Source organism: Penicillium riverlandense, assembly GCF_028828495.1.
Source record: "Penicillium riverlandense strain IBT 135883 chromosome Unknown utg000003l_segment0_segment0, whole genome shotgun sequence".
NCBI classification, from domain to species: Eukaryota; Fungi; Ascomycota; class Eurotiomycetes; order Eurotiales; family Aspergillaceae; genus Penicillium; species Penicillium riverlandense.
Genome location: NW_026643196.1, coordinates 5389642 through 5405700, shown reverse-complemented (window position 1 = coordinate 5405700; position 16059 = coordinate 5389642). Strand labels below are relative to the sequence as shown.

The following is a 16059-nucleotide window of genomic DNA, read 5'->3' as shown; positions in this document are numbered from 1 at the left end:
TTCTCAGGCTATTTCATTCACACAATATCCTCCCTCCGCTGTGGTGTCTCCTCGATATGATGGGTTGTACCTATGGCAGCTTCAAGCGCCTTATCCCTGGACGACAAGTCCAGAGTCTTTTCCTCCTCGGTAGGATACGCACGCTTCAGCATTGTGAAAGCAGATTGCTCGAACAGACAATCTGTGGATTCAATAGATCTTCCCTTCAGCTCGGGAAGGAAGAAGAATGCCCAGATCGCGCTCGCAAATGTGAATACTGCGAATATGAGATAGGCGCCCCATTTGTCCAAGTTGAGCATCATGTACGGCGTGGCTCGAGTGATTGCAAAATTGAGCAGCCATTGCCAGGCGAAAATAGACGACATGCAAATGGCACGAATGCGGTTGGGAAAGATTTCAGAAGGAACGACCCAGGGAACAACAGACCAGCCGAAGGACCATCCAAATGCATAGATGTAGATAGCAACTACGCCGACATATCCACCAGCGCTGACCTGGCCTGTTTGAATTGTAGCCAACTTCACAAAAATTGTGAGATAAAGCAAGCAGCAAGCTTGAATTACCGCGCCAGTCATGAGCGGCTTGCGCCGGCCAACGTTGTCAATAATCAGGAATGCGTAGACCACCGTGGTGCAGACTTTGACAATTCCATAGACGCCAGTCGCAAGCAATGATGTGCTCGTTCCTGTGAGCCCTACAGACGCAAAGATTGCCGGGGCGAAGTAGTTGATAGCGTTTGTGCCCGTCATCTGTTGGAATATCTGCAGGGTAAATGCCAGAATATATCGCCGCCGATTGGCTGGGACAGTAAAGACTTCTTTGCAAAGACTGAAGACGGAAGATCCTTTGACCGCAGCCGTTTCTGCTTTCACAGACTCGGTGATCTCTGCGACCTCGATTGCAACGAAGGGATGGTCGGCAGGGAGTTGGCGATAGTACGTTAAATTCTGAATTGCTTCATCTGACCGGTCATGGCTAATTAGGTACCGGGGAGATTCCCTTTGAAACATCATTCCAATAAGCAGGAGTCCACCAGGAATCATTTGGACGGCCATTGGAATTCGCCATTGTTTGTCTGAGGGATTGCTCCAAGTGCTCACGGCATACTGGCTCGAGTTAGAACGAATGCATAGTCAAGGAGAAAACTGGAAAACCCCACATTAATCCAAAAGGCAAGAGAAAGTGAAGTCATGATAATAAGGTTAAAACAAGTAGTCATCGATCCTCGAATTGCCTTCGGTGTGGTCTCCGAAATGTACATCGGTGCAACAACGGAGGTCAGGCCAGTTGCAATACCAGCTATGACACGACCGGCATAGAGCGTGTCTGGGTACAAAATCAGAGAAGTATAACTTTTTACAGCGTATGATTGACTTACTGAGATGTGCAATCAGCTGGAGAATACAGCCGATGAGAAAGACAATAGCTCCGATAATCAATGTCCATTTGCGACCAAGCCGATCCGCAGAGGTATAGGCCAACAGAGCGCCCAGAACAGCGCCTGCTTGTAATGCAGTCACAATATTAGCAGAGAGATTTGGAGCCTGATACGCATTTGGGCCATTTGCTGTAAGGCCAAATGTCTTTTTAAAGGAGTCGAGGACGATGATGCCGCTGGGTGTAGAGAGTAAGCAACAGCTCAAAACATGAACTTCGATAATTATCTTACCCGATATTTCCAGTGTCAAATCCAAATAGAGAGCCAGCCATACAGGCACTTCCCGTCGAGAGCACGAGTCTCCAATTGAAGACCTCCCGAGGCATCGCCTTCACATCGGCGCTTGTTAGGAAGTTGATCATTTTGACGCAGGCCTGATGCCCATCCACCGTTTCGTTAAAAATGCAACAAGGATTCCCAGAGCTCCCGTTGTGTGGGGGAGCTAGGAGGGGTAAAATAGGTTCGTCGTCCTCGTCGGCTGAGATTTATCAAGCGATAGGCCGCGTCGGTTGCGGGACTCCACATCCCCAGATTCTCGGGGATGCCCGAGTGCGGCAGGGCCGACTCGGACTCAATGTGAAACAAAAATTTGGAAAGCGCTGATGTAATGCGAAAATGGGATATGCAAATATATTGCTTTCCAGATAGTAAATACAGGCCTTTCGGTGATCTAGGGGTCTTCATGTAGACTGAAGGTTTCTATTTCACAAAGAATATCTATCCAGCAAGCATTTTAGAACTGAGAACGAAATGCACCTTTTTTCGCTAGCTCAACTGAGTCTCATCCACATGGATGACTTTGATACCTCGTCGCTCATACGTATAACTGACATAAACTCCACCTTTACCGTCGCTAATTATAGCGGGATAACTGAATTCACTTTCTCCATCATTTACAATCCCCTAAGTTCTCAGATTAGTATATCGACGGACATCTGGATGCAAACGTACACATACAGTGTCAAGAGCCACGATTTTTGAAAATCCAGCAGGTGGCGGCTTTGATTCGAGGGTCACAACGACTTTCCAAGTTTTGCCTTCATCTGATGAGCTTGATATCACCAAAGGTGTTCGAGGGCCCTAATTGATTTCCTGTCAACTCACGTCAAAGGAATTCGAATAAGTAGACTTACCCATCTCTGTTGAACTGGGTTGTGTACCACGAGCCAAGTCCCATTCTCCAGGCGCAAAGCATCCAACCCACTATTGTTGTTGAACAGTGGGGTTAGGTACATATCACCCCAGGTCTTCCCGTTGTCTTCAGAGTCAGCTCTGCCGACATGACCGGCAGAGGTCCTCGTGAGCATTGACATCTTTCCAGGTGCATAGTTAATCAAGCTTGGTTGAATGGCACCTTCACCAGGCCAAGTTTCTCTGTTAACTCCCACAAATGCAGATCTAGTCCAGGTCTTGCCTTGGTCGTGAGAGGCATCAGTGAAGCAGTCCCACTTGCCATCGGGAGTTTCCAGGGATGCTGGTGCAATTATCGTCCCATCAGAAAGGACAAGTGGCTTATTCTTCACAGGGCCTCGGCCACCTTTGAAAAGTTAGGATTGGATTGGTAAATGAAAAGAGAAACGCTTCTCACCTTCATCACCAGGGATGAGTTCGCGCGGCTTACTCCAGGTTTTCCCATTGTCGTCCGATTCGATGATATTTGTGCGCCAGGAGGAGATTGGAGATCCTACTTTATAAAATAGTAGGATTTTCTTTGCGTCCGGGACTATAAACAAGACTGGATTCCAATGCGCAAGACCCTCCTCAGATGCCACTGGATATGGCTTGGTCCATGTAGCACCCGGTTTGGATCTGTCAAGTCTGGAAAGCCATATTTTAGTGTCAGGAAGGCCTTCCTTTGTACCACCAAACCAGGCACAGAGCAGTTCCTGGTCTAAAAGAACGAGCGTGCTCGCATGGACCTCGGGCTGACGAGGATCAGAGTGGACTGGGAACGACATGACGGCGCTATGAGAGAGAAAATGACTATGAACTCGAATATGCCAGAAATATAGACATATTGGTATGTACTGCGCTTGTCTGCGAGTCAGTAGGAGGGCCACTTGACTCGGTAGTGGTTAGCCGATCGAATCGAGCAGAGTCCTCGGCCCGTCGCCGTAACCGATCGCTTGTCTCTCTTCATCTCGGGGTCATTCCGATCGCGTATTTTCTTCCTAGGTCCTCCTCAGTATGTCGCTCCATCACGCTGCACCAAGAGGTAGCGATCGCTTCGTTATTGATAACAGTTTTTTATTTGACATCGGTCAGACATTGTAGGCGTTACGAATCCACAAATGGCCCCCGACGCCCTCGGAAGCGATGCTCCAGCGCATGGATCGTCGGCGAGCCCTACAGATCCAGGAGCTCGCATTACAAGCAGCTCGGTGGATCCGAATAGCACTTCATCCCCGACAGCTGGGAAAAGAAGTACCGCGAGTCCAGGCTCGCGTCTGCAGCCCTCAAAGGATTCTAGACGATCTCGCCGAGGTTGTCTGACTTGTCGAAAGAGGTTCGTCCCGGCAGTCCCGTCATCTTGTCATTTCAAGGTCGCTTTTATTTGTTGTTTACTTAGTTACTTTATAATTTATTGTTAATACTCTCAAAGGAAGGTAAAATGTGACGAAGAGCGGCCAGTCTGTGGACACTGTCATCGCCTGCGACTTGGCTGCAATTATAAATCTATAGCTTCCCAGAACTCTTCACCCGGGGTAGAGAAGCGTCGACAGAAACCATCTCTCCTACGACAGAAACATTCCCCTTCAGGTACTAGGGTCTCAGTGGTAGGGGAGCAAAGCCTGCCTCGTTCCGAAAATGGCGATGTCAATCCAATTCGGACACAGAGTGTGGATTTTGAGGGCGAAACTCTTCATGGTTCTGAAGAAACAGCCTTTGGAAACCTTGGATCCGGTATGGGCTTGGATGCTTCAATAGGAGCCCAGCCCTTGCAGCAAAGTTTTCCAGGCCCGGAGAATTGGGAATTGGAGCTTCTTGGTGAAGACAGTTTATGCACCAATATCCCTATCATTTCAAACTTCACAGCGGTACAGCAGTCAACTCCTTACGAATATGTTCCATTCTCTTCCAACCTTGCTAGATCCCTTTCAAGTTCTCTCACAGACAACTGTTCTCCATTCGATGCAAATCCAACCGCAAAGAATGGGAATGGTGTCGCCGCTCTGCCGTTCCGGAGTAGTGAGCAAACATCGTCCAGCCTGATAGATGAAATGACCCTTCTCAGACACTTTGTCGACTTTGCAGTGCCACCAATCCTGGAAGGCGTTGAGCCACGGTGGCATACTTATCGAGATGCCCTCCTCCGTCTTTCGAAAACCAGCCTTCCTCTACGACACTCGATATGCGCCTTTTCCGCCTTATCGATCGAAGAGCCGCCTACCCAGCAGACATCTCCAGCTGCGGAGTCATCGAATTTCTATTTTACAGTCGCAATGAACGAACTAAAGAAGTTGCTCGAAAGCCAATCTGAGGTGAACACCCGACTGGACTCCCGCGAGGCGATCTTAGGAAGTATATTCTTCCTATCATATGTGGGAATCATTATATCCAAAGCTCATAAACGCTCGGCGGAGCTATTGGATCAAGCTTATCTTCTGCTAAGCCAGAATACACCTTCAACATCGGCATTATACAACCAACTTCAGATCTGGCTGAAATTACTGGATGCGAAGGTCGTAAGTGCAGGCGGCAGAGGTTTTCATCTGTACAGCAATCCAGACAGCCTAGATATAAACACTGTCCAGGGCAGCGACTCGCCCGCAGGAGATGGCGAGCAAGCCAGCATGGAGACGGAAGATATTCTTTTCACGTCTCTCAACCGACAGGCCTACAACTTCTACCTTCAAGTGCTCAATTTCTCATGTCGAATCGCACACCTGGACAAATGGCATCGCTCTCGAGGATCTGTGGAAGACGAGCTAGAGGTATTGCTTGCAGCGGATAAAATCATGCGCGACCTCAATGCGCTCTGGACCCGCAGACCTGCAATTATTGACCTTGCAGACCAAAGAGGGCTCCAGCAGTATATCGGGTCGGAGTTAACAACTAAAGTACAGCATCACCTGCGGACCTACACGGCCAACTTCCATGCTTGCTTTATACATCTTCAACGAGTCGCCTATGCGCAGTTGCAATCGATTCCACAAATCAAACCTGCGGTGTCTAAGATTGTGCATCTGTCACGGATGACATTAGAAGAAGGGCAATCCCTGCCCGTCAGTATGCTGTGGCCGCTGATGATGGCTGCTTGCGAGGCCGAGGAAGAGGACACACAATCTTGGATTATTGAATGCATTGAGGGGATGAAGGTCAAGGTTGGAAATACCACTCGGACAGCGAACCTAGTGCGCGAGATCGTTGCGCGGCAAAAAAGCGGGCAGAGAGCGGACGCCAGGACTGTGATGCATGAAGCTTTTGAGGGAGAGTTTGCGATTATTTGATAATTGGCTGTTTAAAGACCGCGGACAATCGGGCCCTTTCCGCCGTCATCTCGAGGTACTACTACGTACGCGACCTCTTAAGTGTTGCCGTTATTGGCACTTAAATGATCATCCACCGCCGTCGATCTTAAACCCGAAAGGGTTCCGGAGGCGCAAATGCCAGTGATTAACTACAGAGTCAGCAAATCAACAGGGAGCTGGTCAGCCACCATGAATAATGTATAGGACACGCGACGAATCAGGCGCGCTGCGATTTCTCCCGATTCTCCTAGCAATCCAACGCCACCCGGAGTAGCATTCTGGCGAGGGGATATCCCGGATAGCCCACTTGCCCGGGGAGGGCTAGCGAGGGGAAGGTTAAATGAATCATAAGCATCCTCGGTACTGCTTGTTCCCGGGACGCCACACGATTCGGGGATTACCTATTAGCTAAGTCCTCCAGGTGTCGATCGCCGGACGGCATGAGTGTCTCCGGGATGCCTGGTTAAGGGAGTTCTGGTAGGGGGAGTGTCGTCAGTGATTTGACATAGATCGATCACGATGGCAGTACTATCGTACTACCGTCTAGCTCCTTCGACGCTCGTATTGCTCCAGAGTCGTGTTCATAGTTTAATAGTAGACGGCAACCCAATTAGGCACAATGGCCCGCTGACTCAGCATTCTCCGTACGTAATGCACCGGCAGACACAGCTCCCGGCCAATCAGCGCCCAGCGACTTATCTGTGGTGACAATTGCAAAGGCATAATCTGTTACGAGAGCAAAACGAGCACGCCCTGAAAGCTGCTCTCCATATGTCATCATCCTGGCTACTTTTTTCCCTCCGTCCCCTCGTGCCTTCTTACCCTCTACACTACAGACCTTCCTCTATTGTCGCGTGTTCAGGAATGACGGAGCGAACCATCCGCCATCTGATCTTGCTGCAATCGCTCGCGGGTTCGCCGGCCTGATTTTCTTTTCTCTTGTTGCTCGCGGCCCCCGATTGAGGTTCCCGGAGATAACCAACCCTGATAAGGATATATCGGACGTATGTGCTTTTCGCTTCACCCCTACAATCAATCCCACCACCGCAAATCATTCATCAATCCTCTTATCTGACTGACATCAATGCTCCAGTCACAGCCGTCCCGTTGCCAATCCGCCCCCCCCAACCCTGTCCCTTGATTTGTGGAGTGGCCGTTCCTGGGGCTCCCTTACGTGACCAAATCGCGTAGCCCGAAGATCTATCTAGGGATTCCCTCCTATCTTCATGGCCACGGTTATCACCATCCAGCCTTCCTCGACGGCTGGTCCAGGGGCCTCAACGGCCTACCCTCAAAACCACCATTCTCCCCCCGACCATCTCCGCCGCTCCCGGCCCCAGACGGCCGCCTCAACCTCGACTCTGTCGCCCTCCCCCGGCTCTGCCTACTCGACTCTCTCCCGTGCCCCGGGTCGGGATGGAGCCAGCTGTGACGCCTGTCTTCGCAGAAAGAGCAGGTGCGCTATGAATGAAACGGTCAACAAGTGCTACTCGTGCGACTTCCATCGGCAGGACTGCACTTTCCATCTGTCCGCCGTCCAGCCCGCGGATATCCCCTCCAAGAAGCGGAAACTGGACGACTCTTCCGCTCGAGAGAATGTGGATTCCGTGAAACGTCCATCGACTGTTCAACCGGCTCATCACGCACACTCCACCGACGGGGCTCATCCGCTCCGAAGCACCCACAACATGATTCGCCCTGGGTTCTTCAACCTGTCAACACAGTCCATTGGGATGACCACGGAGTTAGAACCCGCACTCCTCGACCACCTTCCACTAGATGAGCATGACGAGTGCACAGTCTCAACATCCCGGGTGCGCCGGTGTGCTGACGACGGCACTTTCATGCGTGTGATCGATACTGTTCCTATCGGTGACTCGCAGGCCGTGTCACTCGATGCTATCGAGAGCCTGGTCGCTCCGTACGGCGCAACCCTGATCGAGAAGTTTTTCGATCATGTACACCCTTCGTTTCCCATCCTGATGGAAGAAGCGTTCCGTCAATCGTACCGAGAACGGCGAGGACTCTCGCCTTTACTTCTCTCAGCTGTCTATGTTCTGACGCTCAAGTTCGTCGATGTGGGGGCGGCCTCGCAGACTGTACGTCGACCCGATGCGGCTCGGTTGGAGAGCACGGCAATGAAATTGCTGATGGACTCTCTTCCGTCTCCAAGCATTTCCACTATTCAAGCAGGTCTGCTCTTGACACAGAAGTCCACCTTGGCCACTTCCTCCCTCAACGGCCAGATGGTTACAGCCGGCTTCGAGCTCGGCCTGCACCAGGACTGCTCGAACTGGCGTATGGAGACGTGGGAGAAGGGTTTGCGGAGACGGCTTGCATGGGCACTGTACATGCAGGATAAGTGGTCCTCGCTTGTCCATGGCCGTCCGTCTCACATCTTTGCCTTCAACTGGACTGTCAAAGATCTTGTGGAGGAGGATTTCTCGGATGCATTTGCTTCTGGCACCGACTCTGCTCATGACGAGGCGGCCGTTGGACACGGGCCCCTTCTCTTCTGCCACATGGTTGCTCTGACCACGATTTTATCGGATGTTCTGGATCGATTCTACACCCTGAAGGCCATTGATGACTTCAAGGCCGCTGGAAAGCAACGTACGCGCCTAATCCTCGACAAGGCCAAGCCTGCCCAGATCCGCTTAAAGGAGTGGTTCTCATCCTTGCCGGCAGCGTTGAAAATGGAGTCGTCCTCCGGAGAGCTTGTCGAAACCATTACGGATGAGCACGCCCGCAACGGCGCTCTGCACTTGGCCTACTTCGCCACGGAGATCACCCTTCATCGATACATCGTGCGCTCCCTCTCCGAAGACGGAACGGACTCATACCTGGCTCACATTTGCCGTTCGGCTGCGAAGACGCGTCTCATCTCTGCCATGGATTTTGTGAACAGACTGCGGCCCGCTCACCTGCGGTCGTTCTGGCCAGCATCCGCACGCACGAACTTCTCTCTGATCGGCTCCTTTGGAATGTTGCTGCGCATCACTGCCCCGAGCAAGGAAGAAGCCGAATTCTATCGGGTGCGGCTTTGTGAGTATCGCTGGACTCTGAGCGTCAGCCACAAGAACGCCGAGTTCATGAGCTTCGCGCTCGAGAGCCTTGACAACGCCTCCGCTCTGGATAAGCACGTGCCCGCTAAGCCTGGCGTCGAGGAGCTGATGGCCAACTCGGCAAAGTCTGCCCCTCGGTTACCTGTCACAAGTGTCGGGTCGTACGATGACTCAATGATGGATGCTGACGGCACCCTTGGTGGCACGGCTGCTTCATCCTCTGTCATGTCGGGACTTGCTTCTCCGGCAACCTCTGTTAGTGACGGGGAAGGAGAGCACGATATGTCTATGCCTCCTCTTTGATCCTGATCTTTCATCCACTTCCTCCCCAAAATAACCGCCTCTTCCTCAAAACCTCCACATCCTCTCCCATACATTCTCTCAGCCTCCTCATACCTTTCTCCGCCTTTCAATTGTCATTTTCTACCCATGGCGTTTCGACGGAGTCCATCCTTTTCAGCCTTTGAATGATTTGCACGATGGACTTGGTGTTTTGAACTATTATCCCCTGTACCTGACTAGCTGTGCTAGTCGCAGCAGCATGGATGTTTTGTTTATGATGGATTTCCTTGTTTTGGTTTTATTGTGCGTGACGCGAGCCTTGGACTCGCGCTTTTGATAGATCGAACCTGGGATAGGATATAGATTAGTTTACGAATGAATGATTGACCTATATGAAACTCCTCAGCAAAGTCGTAGTGGTACTCACAAAATATAGTTGTTCCCATCTACAGACCCTAAATCCTATGTATGCTATGGGAATTCGAAGTCGGTGATGCTGCATTTAGTTGGCGATAACTTCGAGAAATGTCACTGCGGATTGGGTATCTCATGGAACTGTCTTAAGGGCAACGATATTCATAGTTGAAAGCAGCTCCAGGGCGTTCCTCAGACTGTGTACATACTCCAAGTAGTCGGGTTTCAATTGGTAATAGAAACGCGAGAGCCCCTTCATCCCCCGCATTAATTCTCAACTGCCGAGGCGGAAACGGCTGTATATCTCGGCCCTCGAATGAGATCAGGTTTAGACGTAACGCTCGTCCTCTTTTGCTCCTGATAACTTATCATTTGTTCCTACGGAAACGCCCCGATAGCGGATAAACACGGCGATGGCGGGAATATTACGGACTCTCGATATCATGGCTTTTTATATAGAGGGCTGGTCCGCTCTGCTCCCACATCAAGCTGGTATGATCTCAGACGACCTTGATCGTAACCGAGCTAGACAAGACATTGCCCTTCAATCCTTACCTCGGAAACACTCAGCAGACACGTTCACTATGACCTGGGATCAAAATATTCTCCGGTCTCGCTTCTGCAATGCTCTGTCTGAGATGTATAAGAGCGAAGTCCCTCTTTACGGAAGCTTGATCGATGTGGTTTGGGAGGCAGACGCAAAAACAGTCCAAGATAGCCAGAAGCTTGGAGGTCTGCAGGCCGTTGACCCAGATGATGTTCTTCCCTCGCGACATAGAGTTGAAAGACACGGTGCCATCCGACTGGGTACGGCATATGAGCTGGCCACGATCCGTCGCATGTTCGCCGTCATGGGCATGTACCCCGTTGGCTACTACGATCTTAGTTTGGCAGGATTTCCTATGCATGCTACGGCTTTCCGGCCCAAGACCCAAGAAGCTCTGGCTCAGAACCCCTTCCGCGTCTTCACGACAGTGCTACGCATGGAGCTTTTGACTGAGAAGACGAGAAATTTGGCGCAGAGAGCTCTAAAACAAAGAGACCTCTTCACACCTAGACTATTTGAGCTTCTCGATCATGCTGAAACCAAAGGTAGCTTGACACAAGAAGAGTGTACGGAGTTTATTGCCAACGGCTTAGAGACATTCCGGTGGCATTCAAAAGCGACCGTCACCTTGGACGAATACAAAATACTCAAAGCCGAACATCCCTTGATTGCCGACATTGTGTCTTTTCCCAGCTCTCACATTAATCATCTCACACCTCGCACAATTGACATAGATCTAGTACAACAGCTGATGCTAGATCACGGCATGCCTGCTAAGGAGCGCATCGAAGGCCCCCCAAAACGGTCTTGCCCAATTCTGTTGCGACAAACCAGCTTCAAGGCATTAGAGGAGACCGTCTACTTCCGAGATGCATCAGACACGTTCATAAAAGGCTCACATACAGCTCGCTTTGGAGAGGTAGAGCAACGGGGCTACGCGTTAACCCGCGAAGGACGGCAACTATACGATCACATCCTCAACCGAGTCAACGCAGAGGCTACTAAGCAAGGAATCACTGGCGCAAATTACGACAAGCTCTTGGTAGAGCACTTTGCAGTCTTTCCGGACACCTTATCAGCACTCCATGATAAGAATCTAGCATACTTTTGCTACGGCTTGACACCAACTGGAGAGCGAATCGCAAAGGATAGTACCCCAGAAGCATTAGAACTAGGAGATTCAACGGTCTCTATTTCCGAATTGCTAAAGAAAGACATTGTGAGCTACGAGCCTTTGACCTACGAGGATTTTCTGCCATTGTCTGCTGGTGGCATCTTCAACTCCAATCTAGGAAATGGAAATGAGTCCCAGTCCAAGCAGCTCATCATGAACGCAGACCCGGATCTCGATGGGTTTCAGCGATGCCTCGGGACACAAGTGGCGGATGAATTTCATCTTTATGCTGAAATGCAGAGGGAGTCCCTGGAAAGCTGTCGGACGCAACTGCAATTGAAGAAAATCACACTGTAGTGGGAGGCAAATCACAAACAGAAGCTTCCGTCTGTCTCTAATTTTAGTTCCTTAACAAACAACAGACTTTTTGCCCCTTTTACCAGTTGCTATTATTACAAAATGGACTGGCTCGATTCTCAATCTTCAGATTCTTTCGCGTGGCTCGCCGGATTGGGAAGTGCGTTGCCGAAGCTATCGTACGAGTGGCAAGACTCAGAAAACTCGGGTCAGACAATAACGTGATCTACCAAGACGAGAAATTATGACATTCTACACTTTTGTCATTGTGTTCGGTACCTCCCGGGCATCATGTAATGACTATCATCCGACAGCATGCATACACGGTGGAGTTGAAGTGGGGACCGTTCATCTTGTATGCACCCCGGAGTTCATCATCTCCGTATAGGGTATGGCTAGACGCTAGCCCCGACACCGATCGACATGCATATTGGGGGATCGGAAAAGATGAGATGATTTCCCTTTAGCATCAGATACATATATTTTCTGTTATTTCGTATCTCCTCATAATACTGTGTTTCGCAAGTCCTGATCACTTTTCAAGGATTTTTTTGTCCAGTTGCCGATTGAGAGGATCCTCATATTTCTCCTCATTTTCTCTTCCCGCATAAAGTTGTATGATCTGAGTTATGCGCCGTGTCGGTCGAGTCCGCCGTTCGGCCGGGGCTCAAGTCCCAAGCCCCGCGAAAATCCCGAGCTGGTAACATACGGGCCGCCGACTGTGCCATACAATCTCATCTCGGGTCCGCCCGACAACAGACACAAAGGAAGGGGGCTGTGTGCTGCTGCCAAATTTCGGGCCCGATTTATCCAATTTAGCAGAATCTTCAATTTTCGACGGTCTCAAGTCGAACTGTGCCTTGTATTTAATCACAACATCTCCCCTAGAGTCGGAAAATGGTCTCAGTCAGCAATTTCCGATCTGCCTCTTCTCGTTTGTAGATGAGGTTAGACATGCATGGATCCTGCTCAAGAACCCCCTGATGAGAACATCGCATGGCATATCTACGTGGGGACAATAGTAACCATTGTCCCAGCTACCATTGCGGTGATCCTACGGTTCATCTCTCGGCATGTTGCTCGCGCTGGTCTGTGGTTGGATGATTACACTATTGCGATAGCATTGGTAAGTCGATCACCAATCTCATTTCCCAGCATTTACGAGAATCATAATGGTTTACTAATACCTTGCTAGGCAATAAACTGGGTTATGGCAATCTTGCGATGGGTTCAAATTCTTGTCTTCGGCGTCGGCCGTCATGCCTATTATCTTCCAGATGACAAGATACAAGGCTTTTTCAAGGTAATTCACCAAGAATCTTGCTTACCATGCGGATATTGACTGGAAATTAGAGCTTTCTGGCCAGCCAGATAATTTATTTCCTCAATGCGGTTTTCACCAAAGCAGCCCTGCTGTTGCTATATTACCGTATCTTTGGTGTGGTCAAGCATTTCCGTTGGGCTCTGTGCGCGACATGGTTCCTAGTCATCGGATACTTTATTGCATGCACCATTGTTTCGATCGCCGAATGCTTACCAGTGGCCAAATTCTGGAACCCGAGTGGGCCAGGATCATGTATTGACATGGTCGCTTTTTTCCGTTGGAACGGGGTTACAAACCTTATCCTCGATGTCCTGGTTCTCTGTCTCCCATTTCCGATGGCATGGAGGCTGCAAATGACAACTCGACAAAAGCTCATTTTAACTGGCATCTTCATGCTTGGCGGTTTGTGAGTTTCTTCCTTGGCAATGTATCTCAAGCCAACTTTTGAAACCCACATTGCTAACATTCCATAGCGTCTGCATCGTTTCTGTTATGCGAATTGCGAGTTTCGACTTTACGGAAATGTACGATCCCACTTGGACCGGCGTTAATTCGTCAATGTATTCGTCAATTGAGCAGTCCGTCGGAATCATTTGTGCCTGCCTTCCCACGCTGCGCCCTCTGTTCCGATCCCTGTACGGTCCCTCAAGGGACCATTCAAACCGGGCTCCTGTCTCTAGCTCCTCCTCTTCCTCCTCACAGAACAGACACTCTATCTGTCCGCAGACACCGTCGTCTGGCACGGAGACAAGCGTTTTGACTCTTACTAAGCCATCTCCGGCACGAACTACAGCCCCTCAGGCCTGTTTATTTGATATGGAGGTTTACAATGTCGTTGATCGTGAGTCTTTGTCCCTCGAATACGGTGACGGGCATCAGGTGGATAGATGTGTTTCTCGGGTAGAATCAATGGTTTAGGCTGTGGAATTCTAGAGTTTTGGTGTGAGTCTCTTTGCAAGTTTGTGAGACTCCTAATGAAGAAGTTATTTTTACACCGTGCCACTACATTTGCAACGACGTTTGCATTGTGCAGACAGCTTCATTGATTCGCGACTATGTACTCCATATCCCCTCTTGCCCCCGAAGTAGATCGTCAAAAACCTCGGTAATACAATCTGGATTCGTCAAGGCTGTTTGGAAGTTGAAATCCTGCGGCCAGCTCAACGAGTCCAGTAACATTCCAGGATCGAAGGGTAACAAATCTGGGGTCGATGTGTAGAGCGTGTCACTGCTGTATCGGTGTTGGAGTTGTTCCACGAGCCGTTTGGTAGTAATATTGGTCAAGGATTCGAAGGTATCGCTGAATTCAGCGGAGGATTTCCATTTTGCGGACAGAACTGCCAGCACGTTTGAGCACATTCTACATGACTCGGTAACCTCCTCCAATCGGACACTTTTGGAAAGAATGTCTCTGGACCAGAGGGAGTATAGCATGGTGATACCTGCAAGAAAGCATCCAGATATAAGCATCCAGGAGTGTTCCATCTCGTTGGATCGGAGGAGAGAATAGTAAATTCGGACAGCATTGGCTGAAGCTTCATAACATCGCCTGATGGAATCTTCCGTAGGTCGTGGGAAGAGCGGCGTTGCTCGGTGAAGTGAGGAGGTGGTCGTGTAGTAAAGACGTTCATACCACTTGAATGAATGAGGGGTGTGATGTGCAGAATAGACGAGATTGAGCTGCGATCGCCATTCATCGAGCTGCTGCTGTATACTGGCTAATGTCTCGCTTCGCTGGTGATCGTCACTGAGAGCCTTGGACTTGCCCAAAGTGTAAACCTCGCTGATTATCCGGGTTTGAATACTTCGAAGCCGAATATGATGCAAAGCTAGAGCGATACTGGGCTCTGGCGTTTGACTTTCGCGCTCAGGACTTGGGAATAGAGCATCGATATGATCGTCGGAAAGTGTGACAGGTCGCCCCAAGTTGAAACAGACAGTTCGGTCCATGGCATATGTCACCCAGAATAAGCGTTGTCGAATGTCCCACTCATCAAGGGAAAACTTCCAGTCGGGGTTATGCCGATGTAAACCCATATCAATACAGAGCTGTGTGACGATCTAGTCAGATGCCGTTCTATAGAGGTAGAGAAGTAAAAGGAACGAAGAAACATACCCTCATCGCAATTCCCACTAAATGCCACTGGCTACTTCCTGTGGGACGATAGGAAGAGTATATTGCCAGCAACAGAACAATTTGCAGTCCTTCCATTCCATCTAATGGCAGGACCCTATCGAACCAAGCCATCCCCCAGTTGAACAGTTCCGCAGCTGAAGTCCCTGGAGGTCCAGACACCTCAGTCAGATGATGTTGGTGCCATTCACCGATAGCCATGACCAGATAGAAAATCGTCCATTGTGAAGCAGAGAGTGTAGATGGATCTTCATACACTAGGCAAACAAGAGAATCCAGCGTTGCTTGATGAAATATGGGGTACGTGAGATGTACCCACTGCATGTAGGTGGTCAGGTAGCTTTTTGCTGTCTCCATTGGCGGTATTGTCCGGGCATCCCCAGAGCCATGGGAGTCATCGTGATAATTATGTGAGACGGACCCTCGGCTGGACAGTAACCAGCGAGATTGGAACTCTTCGTTTTGTCCAAGGTCGGTATTGTATAAATATTTCTTGACGGTGGACGCAATCAATCGGGAGAACAGGACGCCACTGGGGCCGCCCATGAAGCGCATTTCTCCAGTAGCATTTAGCGATAACACGGCCACATTAGCAGCAATATCGCCTACTTCTTTTTCGACCGTATCATCTTGGCCCTTTGACTGCTGCTGCTCTTGTCGATCGGACGGTTGCTGGGTAAACTCAGTGCCATCAAGTGGTGATGACCTAACTGATGATTGCGAGATATGAGAAACAAGTGACTCCCCGGATGGGATGCTTCGCACTTCATCTGGCGATAAGCCATGGACATCAGCAAGCTCGGATTCCAGCCACGCAACGCGTTGGCGTAATTGCCGCTCGTCTTCGGTCGATAACCCAGCACGTCGGGTCCGAAAATGAGGCTCACAATGGACTCCGCGACGAAGGCATTG

General features: G+C 50.0%; 5 protein-coding genes across 5 annotated transcripts; 4 read left to right on the top strand and 1 right to left on the bottom strand.

The window, feature by feature from the left end:
• Positions 1 to 17: 17 nt before the first annotated feature.
• N7474_005838 (uncharacterized protein) lies at positions 18 to 3396 on the bottom strand (the record flags this gene model as incomplete). Its single annotated transcript, XM_057197253.1, has 8 exons — positions 18 to 1106; positions 1160 to 1326; positions 1379 to 1614; positions 1670 to 1916; positions 2287 to 2341; positions 2396 to 2518; positions 2572 to 2975; positions 3027 to 3396. 8 exons carry the CDS (start codon positions 3394 to 3396, stop codon positions 18 to 20), a joined length of 2691 nt encoding a protein of 896 aa, XP_057054649.1.
• Positions 3397 to 3729: 333 nt separating this feature from the next.
• N7474_005837 (uncharacterized protein) lies at positions 3730 to 5889 on the top strand (the record flags this gene model as incomplete). Its single annotated transcript, XM_057197252.1, has 3 exons — positions 3730 to 3862; positions 4121 to 5124; positions 5194 to 5889. The coding sequence occupies 3 exons, from the start codon at positions 3730 to 3732 to the stop codon at positions 5887 to 5889; spliced, it is 1833 nt and encodes a 610-aa protein (XP_057054648.1).
• Positions 5890 to 7136: 1247 nt separating this feature from the next.
• On the top strand, positions 7137 to 9278 carry N7474_005836 (putative C6 transcription factor (OTam); the record flags this gene model as incomplete). The annotated part of the gene is made up of 1 exon (XM_057197251.1): positions 7137 to 9278. One exon carries the CDS (start codon positions 7137 to 7139, stop codon positions 9276 to 9278), a length of 2142 nt encoding a protein of 713 aa, XP_057054647.1.
• A 977-nt stretch (positions 9279 to 10255) lies between these two features.
• N7474_005835 (VOC family protein) lies at positions 10256 to 11689 on the top strand (the record flags this gene model as incomplete). The annotated part of the gene is made up of 1 exon (XM_057197250.1): positions 10256 to 11689. One exon carries the CDS (start codon positions 10256 to 10258, stop codon positions 11687 to 11689), a length of 1434 nt encoding a protein of 477 aa, XP_057054646.1.
• Positions 11690 to 12647: 958 nt separating this feature from the next.
• N7474_005834 (uncharacterized protein) lies at positions 12648 to 13931 on the top strand (the record flags this gene model as incomplete). Its single annotated transcript, XM_057197249.1, has 4 exons — positions 12648 to 12815; positions 12885 to 12992; positions 13043 to 13419; positions 13487 to 13931. 4 exons carry the CDS (start codon positions 12648 to 12650, stop codon positions 13929 to 13931), a joined length of 1098 nt encoding a protein of 365 aa, XP_057054645.1.
• Between the last annotated feature and the right edge of the window lie 2128 nt (positions 13932 to 16059).